Genomic DNA, 18257 nt, shown 5'->3' with positions numbered 1-18257 from the left:
GAAGAAACTGTTTATTGTTTATATAAAGAAAATTGTGAAAAAAAAAAGTCACTGGGCCACTCGCAACGCCACCAACAACGTATAAGTCACTAGGAGGCCAGTGATTTGTAATTTGCCATCTAACATAGTCGTTAACGTTTAATGGACAAATCGCTCAATTAAAAGTGTTTTGCCTTATTTAAAAGAAAAAAAATCAATTATCTTCTTTGATATTTTTGCTCAAAAAATTGATCCTTTTAACTCGACTCCTCAAACAACACCTTGAAAAGGCTATTGGTGCACTTCTAGCCACACGGTTGTTTATCCTTTGTTGGACATGTATATATGACTAGATAATGAAGGTCTATTTACGGGCCCAATATTACAATTTTATGTATATTTATAGCTACTTAATTAATTTTCATAAAAAATGATCATTAATATTTTTGAATAAACACAATAGAAAATGTAAGTAGAAATCACACTACATAATAAAATATAAATTTTATTTTTATAAAATCTAATAATAGTTTACAACTTATTTAAGGTTTCATAATAAACATTAAAATATCATATACTCTAATGCTTATTTTAATATCAGTTCAAACACATTTTCTTAGATTAAACAACTAATTATAATATTTTTCTTTTTCTACTTTATTTTAAAATTATACAAGAGAGTAGATAAAAATTATAAATATATATTTGTTAACATTTTATATAGAATCATACAAAACAATAAAGGATTCTATATAGAAACTTAAATTTATTTTTGAATGATGTGAACTATGGATATATGAATGCCTTGTAGATGTTTGTTATTCTCTCAATTTCAAAACTAGAGATCTGTGATTTATTTTAATTTGCTTAAAAGAGAATAGAAAATTTCTTTTTTTGGTAATACTTTAATTTCAATTTTTCACGTGTTATGTTTAGAGCCACAAGATAAAGGACATTTTAATACATTTGACATAACTTTAATTTATGATCATAAAATACAAAAAATTTCCTTTATTTTTTTATTCTGTGTCAAATTAAAATAGATTATTCTTTTTAAAATGAAGAAAGTAATAAATATATTATTTAATTTTTTTATTACTGTATTAAATAATTTACTATGACTAATTTTGCAATGAAAAAATTTAATTCTACTTGCTTGTAGATATTTTATTTAATAAAATAAAAGTGAAATTTTACCACTTATAAAAGGTAATATAAATGAGTATTATGTATTAGAACCAACAAAAAATATTTATAGAAAATTGTGAAGTAACCTATGGGGTTCACGTGAGATATTATACAACTTTGGGATATGATTGACATTTATAAACAAAGGTTTATTTTAATTTTTGGGGTCATTAACTATTGATTCAAAAAATCAAGTTGATCTGATTTGTGCACAAATTTGATCTCAAATCATACAAACATTTTATACGTTTTTATTAGGAATTAAATTTATATTCTTTTATGAAAGTTTTATAAGTATACGATAACATAATTTTATTTTTTTTCTAGATATTTCTATTTTTATCAAATAAAAGTAAAAATTTCACATCCTAAAAAAAAATTAAAATTAAAATAATGTCTCAATAAAACAGATTAACTATTAATGTACAAAATATATTTTTTTGAAAAATTATACTTGAAAAAATGTGAAATCCACCTTAAATGTTAGTACATCATTAGGGAACACTTGATAAATGTTTGACTATTTTGTCATTTTGAAATTAATAACTAACTTTTAAGACTATATAACAGAAACAAATATTCTAAATATTTATGAGATGATAATTTTACCTTTATCGTCTTCTAACTCATTCTTCTATATAATTAAAATGTATCTTATCTAGCTTAAAAACAGTTTTATTAAGCCAAAATTGTCGTCCTTTCTTTACGTGAGAAGTCTACTTTTGTCTTTTATTATATATCTACTATAATATATTTATCATTACCATATATAAGCATGAGAAGTAGACAACTGGAAGCAGATAGCTCCCGGTTGTCATGTTTACTTTTAACTTCGTGATTTTACTATATCATCTCTAATTAATTATTATATGTCATTTACATATTAAAAAATTAATAATATTCAATTAAAAAATAAAATAGACATTTATAACATGTTTGCTTCAACTGTTTAATTGTAGTTTTACTATATCACCCCTAATTAATTATTATAAGTCAGTTAAATATTAAAAAATTAATAATATTTAATAAAAAGCTAAAATAGACATAAAATGATAAACTAACTCTTGCTATTTTAAAATAATTTAACATCTTATATGAGGCCCACTTAATTTCTTTTTCATAATTTTTTTATAGCAAATTTTCTATCACTTCTAATTAGTTATTATGAGTCATTTAAAACATGTCTATTTCACTACTTCAATCGTGATATTTGGTTGACTCTTGAAATTATATCTGTGTCGCTTAAATTGGAATAGAAGAAAAAGTATTATAAATCTCAATAATTAAAAACATAAATTATTTTTAAAATATAAATTGACTATCAATGCCACAAAAGTTTGAACAAAGAGGGTATTACAAACTACAATATCTAACAGCCTAAAATAGTAAATTACAATGTCGAAAAAATATTATAAATTACAATAGCTAACAACTTTAAAATTTTAGAAACATATTAAAAATATAACTGATTATCTAAATTAATTATTTTTATTTTTAGTTTTAATTTGTTGTATATTTGAAAATCGTGTAAAAAATATTATAAATTATGATAATTAATAACTTAAATTATTTGGAGACATATAAAAAATTTTGATTGACTCAAAATTTACTAGTACAACATAAATTGAGATATATTATTTAAAAATTTCGTGAAAAGTAATATACTTTACAATAATGCAACTTTAATTGGGATACATTATTTGAAAATTACATGAAAATAATATAAATCATAACAATTATCAGTCTAAACTATTTGAATGATTTATAAAAAATTGCTTGACTTTTCAAATTCTATAGATATCATATAAATTGAGATAGATGGATATTACTTGAAAATTATGTAGAAAATCATATAAATCATAAGATAATTAACGACTTTAAATATGTAAAATTATATAACAAATTTGATTAACTTTTTCAAATATTTCATTAGTGTCACATAAATTGAAACAAAAAAATGACATATAGTATCCGAAAATTATGTAAAAATAATACAAATTCGGTAACTAATAACGTAAAATATTTTAAAATATATAAAAAAATTATTGACTTTTCAAATTTTATCTATACCACATAAATTGAATAAAAATAATAATATATTAGGCCCGTACTAGCATGGTCTCCAATATGATCGCGCGTGTATGTATGTATATGTATGTATATATAATACAGTATAGCTAAATGAGACAGAGACGTATGAAGGTTGAAAATTGCTTACTGAAGCCATATGTTTAGTGACGAATAATACCTAACTGGATTTTAATTTCAAATAATGAGGTCGTGGAAATATAATTTGCACTACACAATACTACTTAAATAGTGAAGTTGGTTGGTTAGATTTCTCTTTAATGTTCCTATAGAAATTTTACATTTTAGCTTGATCATCTATTGCAACATTATTCAAGATCAATATATTCATAATTTTTTCTTTGTCTATTCAATATCAATAAATTCATATATAGTTTCTATTTGTGCATTTCTTAATAGATTTATGTATGATTTCATTTGATTTAATAATTTAAAAACTGACTCAATCAATTTGATTTTAATTTTAATCAAAACTTAATTCAAGTGTTGATACACAGTTATCATGCACAAAATTTATAATTTACTCTTTCGCGTACATATAATTATGAAATGCAGATTTTATTTTAATAATATTAAGCGTTATTTTATAAAATCGTGTATTAATTGACTCTATTCTACTCCCTCCGTCCCATTTTACTCATCCCAATTTGATATTATACTTTGATTAAGAAAAATAATTAATAACATGACTACTTAATCATAGTACCCTTTTTAAATAATGTTTACATTTTAATTTAAAGAAAAAATAATTAATAATAAGGGTAAAAAAGAAAAAAAATTGTAATAAAAAATGACAAGTAAAATAAAAAATTATATTAGAAAATTTGAGACAAGTAAAATGGGAATGTAAATTAGTAATAACATAATAGACGTAAATATAAACGTGATCTCATAAACAATCAAAAATGACAGCATAAGAAATTTCAATTTTACTACGCCACAGAAACAAAGAAATCACAGTATCCAATCAAAAGCAAATAAAAACATTGAGTTATTTTTTTCCAAAGTCGAGATTGATATGTGGCAAGAGATCAAAGTAACTAGTGAGATGGTCAACAACCTTGGGACCGTACGCCCTCTTCTTTTGATCAACAATCATTTGAGGGGATAGTCCCCATTTCTCAAGTGTTTGATCATCATGATGTAATGCAAGACTGTACTCCTCATCATCTCCTGTTAATTCCATGATTCGAACCTCCCCATTTTCTGGACTTGTTAAGCTTTCCACTTGTTCTGTTGTCCAGCTGAACAATCTCATGAGCAAAATTCGAATGGTAAGTCCGTGACTAACTATAACAATATTTAGGTTGTCGTTATCACTACTCTCAGGTATTTTGTTCATCTCTATATCTCTCCATAGCGATTCCACAAAACCTGTATTTCACAAGGTAGTTATATCATTTTATGTGTCGAAATTTTAATATTCAGTACTCCTACTCCTGCTCCAACTCATCTCCCATCTGGGTACAATGTGTTTTCCGCAACTCAAAAGTATGATCAATTGAAACACCACTTTCGTTTTTTATTTAAAAAATAAAATCTACTTAGATGTACATAGAATAATATTCTGCTGATAAACTTGACTTGTTATTACTAAAAAAAAAAATTGGATGGCACTAACCCACAAAACTTAAATTCCACAAAATATATTCCAAAAAGTAACTGAAATAAAGTTACCGGAAATCCGATCGTACACATCGGCGGCGGAGTCTCCACTGGGGAACCGGTAGAAGAATTTCCCATATCTCTCTCTTTCCTTCTTATACTCCGGCATCTTCTCTGTATTCTGAAATTTGGAGTAGTCCATTTCTCTCAACCTACATTCTTCTCTTACCCCGGTGATTTCGGTGCTAGAAAACGCCGCACCTATCTCTTTCAGTGTCTCACGAGTGCGCAAGAAGGGAGATACATAGAAATAGATCTTGCAGTACTGTCCAACCACGCTGCGGATAAGCTCACCAGCTTTCTTCGCTTGTTCTTTGCCTCTCTCTGTGAGTTGGACTCTATGATCAGGTACGTCTCTATAAACACTTTTGTCTAGATTACCTTCACTCTCACCATGGCGCACCAGTATGATCCTCTTCGGCCAACGCCTCTGTTTCTGTTTAGTTCCGCGCCCGCTGATGACGTTTCCCATTTTGTGCCAGATCGATGAGTTTTGCTCAAACTTGAACGTTGATATATGTATTTTATTGTGGTTGTCTCTCTCTCTGTATACATAGAAAATAGATGGGATCAGCTAGCGTGCATAAGTTGATTAATTTTTTTAAAAAACTAAATGATGGCTATCATTATTAACGGAATAAACACATGGTCCGCACATAAATAATTAATTAGCGACAATTATAGCTGTAAGCTTGCTATATTCTTTTTGTCCGTGAGTGAATAAATAATGAAACCGCCGAAAACACGGAAAGTTATACAATACTCCCTTCTCTCAAAAAGATACTTATGAATTATGGCCTTTTTTTTATGATCCAAAGTGAATTCTTGTTTGATCTATTATTTTTAAATCTGTTTTAAAAAATATTTTTTTCTTTTTATTGTAATTTTTAAATTTTAACTTGTTACATGTCGTATTTAATATTATAAGGTTAAAAAATATTTTAGTACATTTAACATATGTTTAATTTAAGATCATATATACGATTCAAAAATTTTCTTACTTTCTTAAACTTCCTGTCAAGTTAAAATAGGTCAAACCGATTGAAAAAAAAAAGGAATTAATTAATTTATTTATTATTCAAAATCAACCTTCTCTTTAATGAGTTTTTAGCTATTTTTTTTAAAAAATTTTATAGAAGGATTTGGAAAGTAGCAATCATTAAATTAAATTAAATCATGAGAGGTGAAAATGAATTGATATAATGAAATTCTTATTAATAATTCAAAAAAAGGTTCATAAAAAGATAAGAGGGAATAACTCTAAGCTCATAAAAAAAGTATCACAATATCCAAAAATGATCTAATCCTAATGAGATATTACTCTTCTTCACTAGAATTGAATGTTTGATTATTGGGTATAGATTTGAAATTGGATTCTTTATTTTGGAGGTTATGAATATGGGGAATGACGGTTTGAGATTGAAGTTTTGATTTGTTTGAGACTCCATCATGAAAATGGTTAAACATCCAAATATTATTGGGCTTCGTGAAGTTATGGCAAGCAAAACGAATATATATATTTCTATGGAATTTGTTAAAGGCGGTGAATTGTTTGAAAAAACAGCTAAAGGGAAGTTATAGGGAAGATAATGCAAGAGGTTATTTTCAACAGTTAATATCTGCAATTGATTTTTGTCATAGTCGTGGTGTTTATCATAGAGATTTCAAGCCTGAGAATTTGTTGTTAGATGAAGAAGACGGAACAAGCTTAAAATATCCAATTCCTTGATCTGTTCTAATAAAAGAACAAAAAAAAAAGGGTAAAGGGTATTTTTGTCAACAAATACTTTCTTATAATAATTATACCAACATATATTATTCTTAATACATCAAACCAAACAGTGTATAAGAAATAATATCAGCATAGCTAATGCAAGCACAATTAATACCAACATTACTAATACACTCTGTTCAGCATTGTTCTTATACATTCTACCAAAAGACTACCTCTTTTAACCAAGAAGAAAAAAACAACATAGCAAGTAGATTCCATGACAAGAAATTAATTAACCGAAAAGAGTAATAAGAAAAAAGAGGTTGGGTTGATACAATTATATTTGTCAAATGTAACATAGAGTTGAGCGAAGGATCAAATGGTTTGGTAATATATTCCTCATGAAGGGATGAATTATTAAAAATTATTAACTATGAATTGTAGTTTTTTGAAAACATTAACCATACTATGTAATTATTAAATTATTTTATCTATAATGTGTAATTTTTCCTTTAAAAAATTAGGAATATAATTTTGTTGTCATCCCAATATTATTTTAACTGTATTACTATCCCATACGATGGTGGGATATCCTTACGTATTTCATCCCGCCTACCACACTACCCCTAATTGTATAATAGCATGAAAGAATACAAAGCTTAGAGATTTTTTTATACTACTTATTTGGTAATGGGAAAGAGGGGATGGAAGTGGGAGAGGTGAAGTTAGCAGCATAACTATAAACCCTAGCTAGTAGTTCTTCCTCTATTTGGGGTTTCGCCAGTTACATTTTGCGGTTTCTTTTTCTCTTCTTTTTTTTTTTTTTCCATTTTTCTTTTTGTGGGTAAAGATTATTTTTTTCTCTGTTTGTCTTTTTTTTTTCTTGTACATTTTTTTTTCGTTAAATTAAGCTTTGGAAAAGTTTTATGTCGATGTTTGGTCCTAAATTTGAATTAAAGTTTGAAAAATTATAATCAAATATTTTTTTCGTACTAAAATTTGATCACGTTTTAAAAATCTGATTTTCAAATTATTCTCAATTAATTTAGCCTAGTCTTTGGAATTTTACTCGTAAAATTTTAATTTTTAAAAAATAAAATACATATTCAAATACAACTTCAAATTTCAACAATCACAATTACAAATATTCAAATTTTTAATTTTCAAACTTTACCTCCACTTATTTTGGGTCAGTAGCAAGTGTATGAGATGGACTTTAGGCTCAAAGGATAGGGCTTGGAGCAAGGTCCGGTTAATCACTGCATATGCAAAGCCCATACTAAAAGAGGGCAGGCCTTGGCACTTAGGCCCAGCGAGGTTGAACAGCTGACGTAAAAAATGGTGAAGAAAAAAGGAAAAGGAAAAAGAGAGGTCACTGACGGTGTAATACCACTAAAAACAACTCTATTTATATACACTGCAATCATGTAATGAATTTTATTTACACTTATACTAGATAATATTTTTTTTCAAAACCGTCAATAAATAGAACTTATACAAGTATATCAGCATTGGACACTGATTTATTTATGGAAATTCAGCATTACATATGTCAAGGTTTATTAATTTGCCCTTTTTGATTTGAAAAATGTGAAGCAACGAACCGGAAACGCTATACATTATGGTATTTTCTAGAGTAATCTTCTTAGTTGCCATGCACTGATAAAGGGGATACCTTTGTTAACCATACACGTATAGTAAATTAGTGATCATTAAGACTAAGTTATTAGTTTTGAACCACAAGAAAGTTGAATCCAAGGAAATAAAATATAAAGGACTTTGAGGATTTAATTTACTTTAAAATTTGATGCAAAAATGTGGCTAATGGGCAATAACTGAAATAGGCGGCTTAGAACTTAAATGAAGTGTGGTTGGATCGCATCCCTTTAAAAAGTTTTTAAGTAATTAGTGGCACAATATGCATATGTATGCACACGTCATTACCTATATATGGGATTATATGCTTAAAATATTGAGTTCAATTAACAATGATATAGTAAAAATGCTACTTGGCTATGGTTACAAAGTTCAAAGGCTGACTGCCTGTCTATCCGATGAGTCATTGTCTAATGCACTCAAAACACAAATTGGGTAGACTCAAGCAAATCACAAGTGTAACGTAACGAGCGTATTAAAAGGAATTCTAATGTCTCAAAAGGCCAACATGATGTATATATGAGTAAGTTTTTACAAGAAAAATCTATAGGAAATACTAGCTAGCTAATATATATGTATGTATTGATAATGGAAGGGGAGCCAGAGAACTGAGAAGATTGTAGGCTCAATGAAACTCAGTAATTTTGATCAAAAGCTCACTCAATATGTGTAAATATTTTATGATAATAAAATATCTTTTGTAATCTAGACAATCGACAAGAAGACATTAGATGATCATTTTGCTTACATTGATGTTTTCTCTTCCTTCTATACTCTTGATTTTTTTTTTTTTTTTTTTTTTTTTTTTTTTTTTTGGTGAGCTCTTGATTATTACTCCAACAAATGAGATAGGAGGTCAGTTTCAAATTCCACATCAACACAGAAGTTAAGAGGTGAAAGTATAAGTCGATGGATCGATTTTAAAAAAAAACACAAATTGCATATTTTTTTTTAACTTTTTTTATAAAAAAATATAGAATCTATACTTAAAATTCTAACTTGTCTCAACTAAATTAAAATCCTAATGCAGTCGAAGTGCAGCATTCGAGATTAGAATTTACTTAGAAGAAAAGCTAGAAATAAAAGCACAGAGGTGGTACATGCCGTTAGGAACGTATAATATACTGTCACTCGATATATATTTCACTCTACATATCCATAGGGACTTTCTAAATGAAAAAAAAAACTATCGGCAATCAGATGTTTATTTTTATTTAATAAATACATAACATGCGTTTGCATGTTAGTAACTTCTATCACATATTTATGGTTAATTGAAATACATTTTCATCTTATTTTATGAATTAAATATAAAAAATTAAATATGATTTAATATAAAATTGTGTAATACTTATCCTGTTAAAACTTACACGCACCCGACGTTTACATCAAATCAATACATGCATGTCATTTGTTTGCATTTAGAGTTCATGTTACTTAACCATGATTAATTGACATATATGTTACTTAGTTTAATTACTTAACCATGCTAAAGAACCGGTTCGTGTAAGTTTTTTCCATACTTATCCCTTGCACTTCTGCACTTACGTGTTTACACCAAATCGTGGATTTTTTTTTTTTTTTTGTTGCAATTAAGTGATTTAATAAGATGAGGATGCACACTAATTAGTCAATAATTAGATGCTAAAAAGAACCATGTCATACATATAAATGTCATATATATATTGATTTGATATAAATATCGGGTGCGAATAAATTTGTACCTATACATATCATGTATACATTGACTTAATATAAATATCGGGTGCGAATAAATTTTTAGGAGTGCTTCTTCTTCATAGGAGTTGCATTTGAAGGGGAACTGCGAAAGGGAAGGAGAAGACCACCAACTTTTCAGCTTTCATTATAATATCACTGTCAAGTCAAGCTTTTTTCCTCTCTCAAAATCCAAACTAAAATCTTCAACAATCGCTGGATCGCAATCTCTTACAAAAAAGCATAGGCTATTAATTAATTAGTGGCATAATACACATCATTACCTATATATGGCATTACTCACTTAAACTAATGAGTTTAGCCAATTAAACAATGCCTTAATATACTAGAAATGCTACTTGACTACGAAGGTTGACCACGTGTCCATCCTATGACTCATTAACCTGTCATTTTTCAATTATTCTAATGCGCCATTATCCCCAAATTAGAACCCCAGAAGCTTCGATCTCATCTCCTTAAAATATTAATTAACATTAGCTGCACTATATTTTAGTACTTAATTAATTATGTTTAAAGTATAAGGCCGAGGCTTACGCACATCAACATTTGTTACATAAACATTGGTTAATAAGCCATTTTCAAGGGACATGCCAACAACCATGCACTAACTTCAAAATTTTCACGGCTAAGTCCGAGGTCATTAATCCCCGATTAAGAGTTTAATTTTTATATACTAATAGCGCAAAATAAATTTTATGCTATTAGATTAGTGAAAAATATTACAAGTATTCTTAATAATGAAAAAAACCTCATGTTATCATCTTCTACAAGCCTACAAAATATTAAAATGAATAAAAATTCTCCATAATATTAGGTACCGTCGGTGTATATAAGTTAATGTTTTGTCATTTGTGTATGATTTAAACATGCATGCATTTAAATTCTGTTACGGAATCGCTAGTGCTGAATCCAAATATTTATCATATCAAGGAATATTTGTCCTTAATTACCTTTGTTGGTACGGTTCTAATAAGATTTCCAAGGCACACTTGTTTCTTAGTAACTGGTTAAGAATCAAGTGAGGCGCACCATGCGATAACACATGGCAGATATTATGAGGTGTAACAAATGATTTCGTAATAAAGAAGCAGAAACTGAGTTCCCTTCAATTTATGTGGTACTGTTAATTTGATGTAAAGTTTAAGAAAAAAATACATTTTTGAAGCTTTTGATCTAAAACAAAGTATTAGCAGAGATTTATTTTAAAGTTATAAAAAAGCGATATTCTTTTTGAAATTGCTAAAAAGAAAAAAATGTCACATAAATTGAGACAACCGTTGAGTTCGATCTACTTTAACATTAGTGAGATCATCAAATTATTAATGCATCAAAAAGGACGATGAATTGACAGGGTGATGCGGGTATATATATGGTAGACTAGTTTGTGACTAATTGTGTCATACAAACAGGAGACAACATATATTACTCCTTAGTAAAATCAAGAAGATTTAGTGAAAGTTACTTAGCAATTTTATTATTCCATTAAACAAACAATGGTAGCTATGATGGGGTGGGGAGCTAATTCTGATCAACAAGGATGGAGGAAAGGGCCTTGGACTCCTGAAGAGGATAAGATGCTTTCTGAGTACGTTAAGTTGCATGGTGAGGGAAGATGGAGTTCTGTAGCTCGATGTGCAGGTACAAATAATAATTTGAAACGTGTCTGAAGTAATTAACGATACTTCTTTATCTTTCCAGAATAGTATATATGTGTGTCTAGAATAGTATATATGTGTGTCTGAACCCCTGAAAAGTAGAATAGTATCAAACTCTGAACCTTGAATCGATTAATTAAATTTAAATATTGAATCTGCCTCTGATCTCGGATGTGATTTTTTGTATTCCGATATTTATTTTGAAAGTATATGGACGTTCGTTCATGCAGGTTTGAACAGGACGGGGAAGAGTTGCAGGCTCAGGTGGGTGAACTACTTGAGGCCTGGACTTAAAAGAGGCCACATAACACCTCAAGAGGAAGGCATTATTATTGAATTGCATGCCTTATGGGGCAACAAGTAAATTCTTTAATCTTTCTCAATTTCTATGCTCTAGCTATTTCTCCTTTTAAATTTACCATTACTTCATTTTGATGACTAATTCATTGGTATGGTACTGTGTAGATGGTCAACTATAGCCCGTTACTTGCCAGGAAGGACAGATAACGAGATAAAAAATTACTGGAGGACACATTTCAAGAAGAAGGAAAAAGCTTCAGGAAAGCAAGACAAGAGGAAAATTATAAGACAGAAAAACCAACCACAACCAAACTGCACCATAGCCACGATTGATAAAAAGTTGTCACCTCAAGCAGAAGAAGTAGTGATCATGAAGAGTGATGACAGTAACGCGTATACTAATTATTACCATAAGAATATAATGGATCAGGATCCAGTTGTGGAATTGCCACCAGTGACAACTTGTTCAGACACATCGTATGCATGGACGGATACTTTTCTGATGGATGGTTTCTGGGGAGGATTATGGAACTTAGATGATCATTCACTGATGCAGGCAACTAATGACAAGTGCAAGGTGGCAAATATCCAAAATCAACCAGCTAATTGCACTTATGCAACTGATTATGCAGTTAACTTACATAATGGAGGTTTTATTTTCTAAGAAATAGTGGTGCTGATCATGGAACTAATTAATTAGTCAGATTGTACTGTATGTTTGATGTCCCTAATTTTGAAGAAGAAGAAGAAGATGATTTGGTCACGGTACAAGTAATTAATTATGATTGTGTACTTGTGTATGATGATTTGTACTTATTTAACATGATTAGTTAATTTGATAAAGAAAAATGCTCCACAACGCATGCAATTCTATAATTCAACACATGAGTTGTCATTTAAATTTTTTTTTTTTTTTATAGCTCTCGAGATTGTAATCTGAGTGCCATTTGGTTAAGTTGGAGATGAGAGATCATTTGATTAATGTTAAGTAATAGCACATTGAAACAGGTTGTTGCTAGTGTTCTATCTGACAGTTATAACTAACTACCAGAGGTTCTAGAGTCTAGTAGTTAACAGTTCGTATCTGCATTGTGTAGTATAAATAAGTTGTACTCCTCACATTCATAATTAAGGGGTTAACAAGATCATTTCTCTCTCTCTTATTCTTGTCACTTAACTCTGTATCTTCTTCTTCCTCTTCCTCTTCTTCTTCTTCCTCTTCTTCCTCTTCCTCTTCTTCTTCTTCTTCTTCTTCTTCTTCATCAAAGCCACTAATTCAAAGCCACTAAGCTGAAGGTTCTAACTTTGTGGTCGATCAGTTCTTGGTAATTTTTGGTGTGAATCTTCAAGATTGAGTCAATCTTGAATCTATTGACTCCATCTTTGGGGGATTTTTTGATGTTCTTCTGCGACAAATTCTTCCTAATTTCTGTTGTTAATCAATGGCTGAGTCGGTAGCTCAGACTGGAACTTCAAATTCTGTGATTGATTATAATCACCCTCTGTTTCTTATTCCTGCAGATGTAAGCGGTGTCCAAATTATCTCCTTCCAATTAACTGGTATTGAAAATTATTCTATCAGGTTTCGATCTATGAGAGTTGCCTTGCTTGGGAGAAACAAGTTGGGAACGGTTAATGGAACATGTCCAAAGGATAAATTCACTGCAGACTTGGGAAATCAATGGGAGAGGGTGAATGCGATTGTATTGTCTTAGATTATGAATTCTATTTCTAAGAATCTACTTGGAGGGATCATGTATGCTTTCGTTGCGAAGGTAGTTTGGGATGATTTGCATGAAAGATTTAACAAGATTGGTGGTGCTCGAACCTTTAATCTACACAAGAAAATTGATGTCATATCTCAGGGAAATGTTTCTGTGTCTACTTATTTTTCAAAATTGAAGGATCTCTGGGAAGAATTTGAGGCGTTGGTGCCAGCACCAAGTTGTGATTGTGATAAATCAACGGAGTTTGTACTACATTTGTAGAAATTGAAATTGTTCTAATTCTTGATAGGTTTGAATGATATGAATATTCAAGAAAGAATTCAGATTCTTCTTATGAGTCCCTTACCTACAGTCAATCAGGCTTATGCCATGATTATTAGTGATGAAAGTCATAAGACTGTGGTTGGTACTGAGGGTATTCGTGGAGATAATCCCTCAATGCACTCAATAGGTGTTGATGTTGCCATGTATTCAAGACATGGGTTTGAAACGAGTCAGGGACAGAGGTTAAAAAAGAACTATAACCTCCAATATGAATTCTGCAAAATAAAAGTCCACACCAAAGAAACTTGCTGGAAGATCATTGGATATCCAAATGATTTTAAGAACAAGAAGAAACCCAGATTTGAAGGCAGTGAAGGTAGTGGAGCTTGCAATGCAGTCTTGGATTATCAAGATGGGGTCACAAAGTATGGTTCTTGTTCACATGTTTCTGGGTCTGGTGCTTATGGAGTACTAAATACGTGTGTGCAAGGAGAAGGTCAATGTTCTTATTCAACTGGCTCAGCAGGACAATCAGTTTCAGGTGTGCAAATGTCTCGGATCAGTCAGATGGGCAATGCAACTTTTACTACAGAACAGTATAAGCAAATAATGCAAATGATTAATCAAAATTCTAAAGATTCTCATGATCATGAGTCAACTACTGCAGCTAATGTAGCAGGTATTAGTAGTGTTTTTTTTGTGTCTTCGCAAGACCAAGATTGGATAATAGATACTGGTGCTACAAACCACATGGTGTCTGATTTAAAATTGCTTGATGAAAGGTCTATAATACAGTCTGCAGTACCTAAAAAGGTCTATCTACCAAATGGTAACATCGCATTAGTTACATATGTTGGAAGTTGTGCCTTAACAAAAAAGAATGTACTTACTAATGTGTATCATTTGCCTGAGTTTCAATACAACTTGTTGCCAGTGCCTAAGGTAACTAAGGAATAAAAGTATTCAGTGAATTTTTTTCCTAATTTCTGTGTATTCCAGGATCTTTGTACTGGAAAGGTAAGGGCAATTGGTAAAGTTGAAGGAGGATTGTACCTACTAGTTGATCAAGTTGACAAAAATACACTCAAGAAGGTGGAACATGAAGCATCAGTTGATTCATCTGTGTGCAGAAGCAATAATTGTCATGCAGAGGTAGATCTGTGGCACTAGAGATTTGGTCATATCTTTGCTCATATATTACAAAGATTTGTACCTAAACAAGTTAAAGTCATAGATGGGAGAATTAAACATTGCACAATATGTCCCAGTGCAAATCAACATAGACTGCCCTTTAGTTCTAGTAGTTCAAGACTGAAAGTTGTTTTGACATTGTTCATATGGACCTGTGGGTCCCTATGAAGTTTCTACAATGAATGATTAAAGTTTTTTCTTAACAGTGGTGGATGGTTTCTCCATATTTGCTTGGGTTTATTTTGTAAAGTTCAAATCTAAAGTGTGTGTACTAATTCAACAGTTTGTTGCTTATGTTCAGACCTAGTTTCACATAACAATAAAGGTAATAAGGTCAGACAATGGGACAGAAATTGTTAATTCTATTTGTAGTGAATTGTTTAAGAAGTATGGCATTGTGCATCAAAAAAGTTGTGCTTACACACCTTAATAAAATGGTGTGGCTGAGAGAAGTCACAAGCACATTCTTGAAGTCACCAGAGCACTCAGATTTCAAGCAGAAATTCCTATCAGGTTTTGGGGTTATTGTGTTTCAACTGCCGTGTACCTCATAAATAGAATCCTTAATGCAGTTCTACTATATGAAACACCTTATGCAAGACTATATGAGAAGGAACCAGACTGCAGTCACCTCAGGGTAGTTGGTTGCTTGTGTTATGCAAAAGTGTTGAATCAATATGATAAGTTAATGGCTAGATCCAAGCCTACTGTGTTTATGGGATACTCTGAAGCTCAAAAAGGTTATTTGCTTTATGATGTGGTCACCAAAATTATGTCAGTAAGCAGGGATATGTCATTTAGAAAAGAGGTCTTCCCATTTAAACAATGTCAAAGGTCTGAGGCTCATTCACATCATGTGTTCCCTATAAAGCTGTCACAAACAGTTCTTTTTGACACTCTAGTTGATACTCAGTTTGGTGTGCATACTAATAATCCCTCACCAGTTGTTGGTGATGCATCACAAGCTCAGAACACAGCACAGCCTCAAATAACACATGAAGAAGTAGAAGTCATTCATCCACTTGCAATATAGGATCAGAGAAAGTCTACCATAGGAACAAAACCACCAGCTTGGATGTCTGATTTTGTGTCTCTCAACATTCACAAGGAGGTACCTTACCCTATTTCTAGTAACATATCTTACAGTGGCTTGTCTGATAGTTACAAAGCTTTTGTAGGTTTAAATTTTATTGACACTGAACCTACATTATATCAAGAAGCCTGTAAAGATCCTAGGTGGAGAGCTGCTATGCTAAGTAAGATTGAAGCTCTTACTTTCAACCACACTTGGGATGCTGTTCCACTACCCAAAGAAAATAAACCTATAGGCTGTAAGTAGGTGTACAAAATAAAGTATAAGGTTACAGGTGAGATTGAAAGACTTAAGGCTAGGTTAGTAGCCAAAGGATACAGTCAAAGAGAAGGTATAGACTAAAAGGAAACATTTTCTCCTGTTGTAAAAATGAAGACAGTAAGGACTGTGTTGGCCACTGCAGCTAGAAAGAAATAGTTTGTTCAACAGATGATTGTGTATAATGCTTTTTTGAATGGTGATCTTGATGATGAGATTTACATGACACTGCCACAAGGATTTGCAAGTTAGGGGGAGAATAAAGTATGCAGACTTATCAAATCCTTATATGGATTGAAATAAGCTCCTAGACAGTGGAACACAAAACTATCAGAAGCTTTAACAACACTTCAATTTATGCAAAGTAAATATGATCCGTCTTTGTACATCAAGAAGACAAGCGAGAACATTGTACTAATCTTAGTATATGTTGATGATATGTTGATTACTGGTAATAGTCTGGAACTTATAGAGGAAACAAAAACAACCCTGCAACAAATGTTCAAAATGAAAGACCTTGGAGACTTGAGGTATTTTCTTGGTATAGAATTTGCTAGGTCTGAGAAAGGGATCCTAATGCACCAGAGAAAATATGCATTAGAATTGTTGGCTGAAGTAGGAATAACAGCAGCCAAACTTGCTATGACTCCCATAGATTACAATGTAAAGTTAACTACAAGAGAGTTTGAAAAATATGTGAAACAACTGTAATCAACTGATGATCCTCCAGCAGATCAAGAAGTGCATCAGAAACTAGTTGGAAAATTACTTTACTTAACCATGACCGGGCCAGACATTTCATTTAGTGTTCAAGCACTAAGTCAGTTTATTCAAGATCCTAAGAAATCCCACATGGAAGTAGCAGTAAGAGTTGTAAGATACATAAAGAATCAATCATGAAAGGGGATGTTGTTGTCTAGTAATACAAATGAGTATGTAAGTGCTTACTGTGATGCTAACTGGGCTTCATGCCCTCAAACTAAAAGATCCATTACTGGATATCTTGTGAAGGTTGGTGACTCAGTAGTTGCTTGGAAATCAAAAAAATAGGCCACTGTGTCTAGACGTTCAGCTGAGGCTGAGTTTAAAAGTCTGACAGATATAACATCTGAGTTAGTATGGATTCTAAGCTTGATGAAGGAAATTGGTCTCAACATAACACTTCCAACTGAGGTATATAGTGATAGTAAGTCAGCCTTGCAGATAGCAGCTAATCCAGTTTACCATGAAAGGACCAAACACATAAATATTGATTGATTTTTTATCAGAGAAAAAATCATATAAGGAACAATTGTAACCAACTACATAGAAACTCAGCAACAGCCTGCAGATTTATTCACAAAGGGACTTAACAAGGAACAACATGTTTATTTTAGTTCCAAGCTAGGATTGTGTGACATATTCATCCCTTCCTAGTTTGAGGGGGAGTATTAAGTAATAACACATTGAAACAGGTTGTAGTTAGTGTTCTATCTGACAGTTATAACTAACTACCAGAGGTTCTAGAGTCTAGTAGTTAGCAGTTAGTAACTGCATTGTGTAGTATAAATAAGTTGTACTCCTCACATTCACTTAACTCTGTATCTTCTTCATCTGCTCTTCTTCTTCCTCCTCCTCCTCCTCCTCCTCCTCCTCCTCCTCCTCCTCCTCCTCCTCCTCCTCCTTAGATTCATATAGTATTGACTATATCCAGTTTAATGACAATTAATCCTAATTATGTTCTGATGCTTAATTATCTAAAT

General features: G+C 31.0%; 3 protein-coding genes across 3 annotated transcripts; 2 read left to right on the top strand and 1 right to left on the bottom strand.

Annotated features, from left to right (window-relative positions):
- Nucleotides 1–4161: 4161 nt before the first annotated feature.
- Nucleotides 4162–5567, bottom strand: LOC107860424 (phosphoglycerate mutase-like protein AT74). The gene is made up of 2 exons (XM_016705787.2): nt 4933–5567; nt 4162–4629 (listed from the first exon to the last, which is right to left on the bottom strand). Exons 1-2 carry the CDS (start codon nt 5390–5392, stop codon nt 4247–4249), a joined length of 843 nt encoding a protein of 280 aa, XP_016561273.1. The 5' UTR covers nt 5393–5567; the 3' UTR covers nt 4162–4246.
- Nucleotides 5568–11421: 5854 nt separating this feature from the next.
- LOC107861426 (MYB-like transcription factor EOBII) lies at nt 11422–12710 on the top strand. The gene is made up of 3 exons (XM_016706764.2): nt 11422–11665; nt 11913–12042; nt 12148–12710. Exons 1-3 carry the CDS (start codon nt 11521–11523, stop codon nt 12644–12646), a joined length of 774 nt encoding a protein of 257 aa, XP_016562250.2. The 5' UTR covers nt 11422–11520; the 3' UTR covers nt 12647–12710.
- A 714-nt stretch (nt 12711–13424) lies between these two features.
- Nucleotides 13425–16197, top strand: LOC107858360. The gene is made up of 5 exons (XM_047407871.1): nt 13425–13673; nt 13758–13935; nt 13999–14915; nt 14973–15125; nt 15613–16197. The coding sequence occupies exons 1-5, from the start codon at nt 13425–13427 to the stop codon at nt 16195–16197; spliced, it is 2082 nt and encodes a 693-aa protein (XP_047263827.1).
- Nucleotides 16198–18257: the final 2060 nt, after the last annotated feature.

The sequence above is a fragment of the Capsicum annuum genome, chromosome 2 (genome assembly GCF_002878395.1).
Source record: "Capsicum annuum cultivar UCD-10X-F1 chromosome 2, UCD10Xv1.1, whole genome shotgun sequence".
NCBI lineage: Eukaryota > Viridiplantae > Streptophyta > Magnoliopsida > Solanales > Solanaceae > Capsicum > Capsicum annuum.
This window is presented reverse-complemented; position numbering and strand designations above follow the sequence as displayed.

Excerpts from the sequence above, each read along its gene's own strand:
- LOC107858360 (XM_047407871.1), top strand. The coding sequence starts at position 13,425 with ATGGCTGAGTCGGTAGCTCAGACTGGAACTTCAAATTCTGTGATTGAT. Across the intron at positions 13,674-13,757 it reads TGGGAAATCAATGGGAGAGG|GTAGTTTGGGATGATTTGCA; the intron begins GTGAATGCGATT and ends TTCGTTGCGAAG. Across the intron at positions 15,126-15,612 it reads GCAATAATTGTCATGCAGAG|AGAAGTCACAAGCACATTCT; the intron begins GTAGATCTGTGG and ends GGTGTGGCTGAG.
- LOC107860424 (XM_016705787.2), bottom strand. The coding sequence starts at position 5,392 with ATGGGAAACGTCATCAGCGGGCGCGGAACTAAACAGAAACAGAGGCGT. Across the intron at positions 4,630-4,932 it reads TGTGTACGATCGGATTTCCG|GTTTTGTGGAATCGCTATGG; the intron begins GTAACTTTATTT and ends TGTGAAATACAG.
- LOC107861426 (XM_016706764.2), top strand. The coding sequence starts at position 11,521 with ATGGTAGCTATGATGGGGTGGGGAGCTAATTCTGATCAACAAGGATGG. Across the intron at positions 11,666-11,912 it reads TTCTGTAGCTCGATGTGCAG|GTTTGAACAGGACGGGGAAG; the intron begins GTACAAATAATA and ends TCGTTCATGCAG. Across the intron at positions 12,043-12,147 it reads CATGCCTTATGGGGCAACAA|ATGGTCAACTATAGCCCGTT; the intron begins GTAAATTCTTTA and ends GGTACTGTGTAG.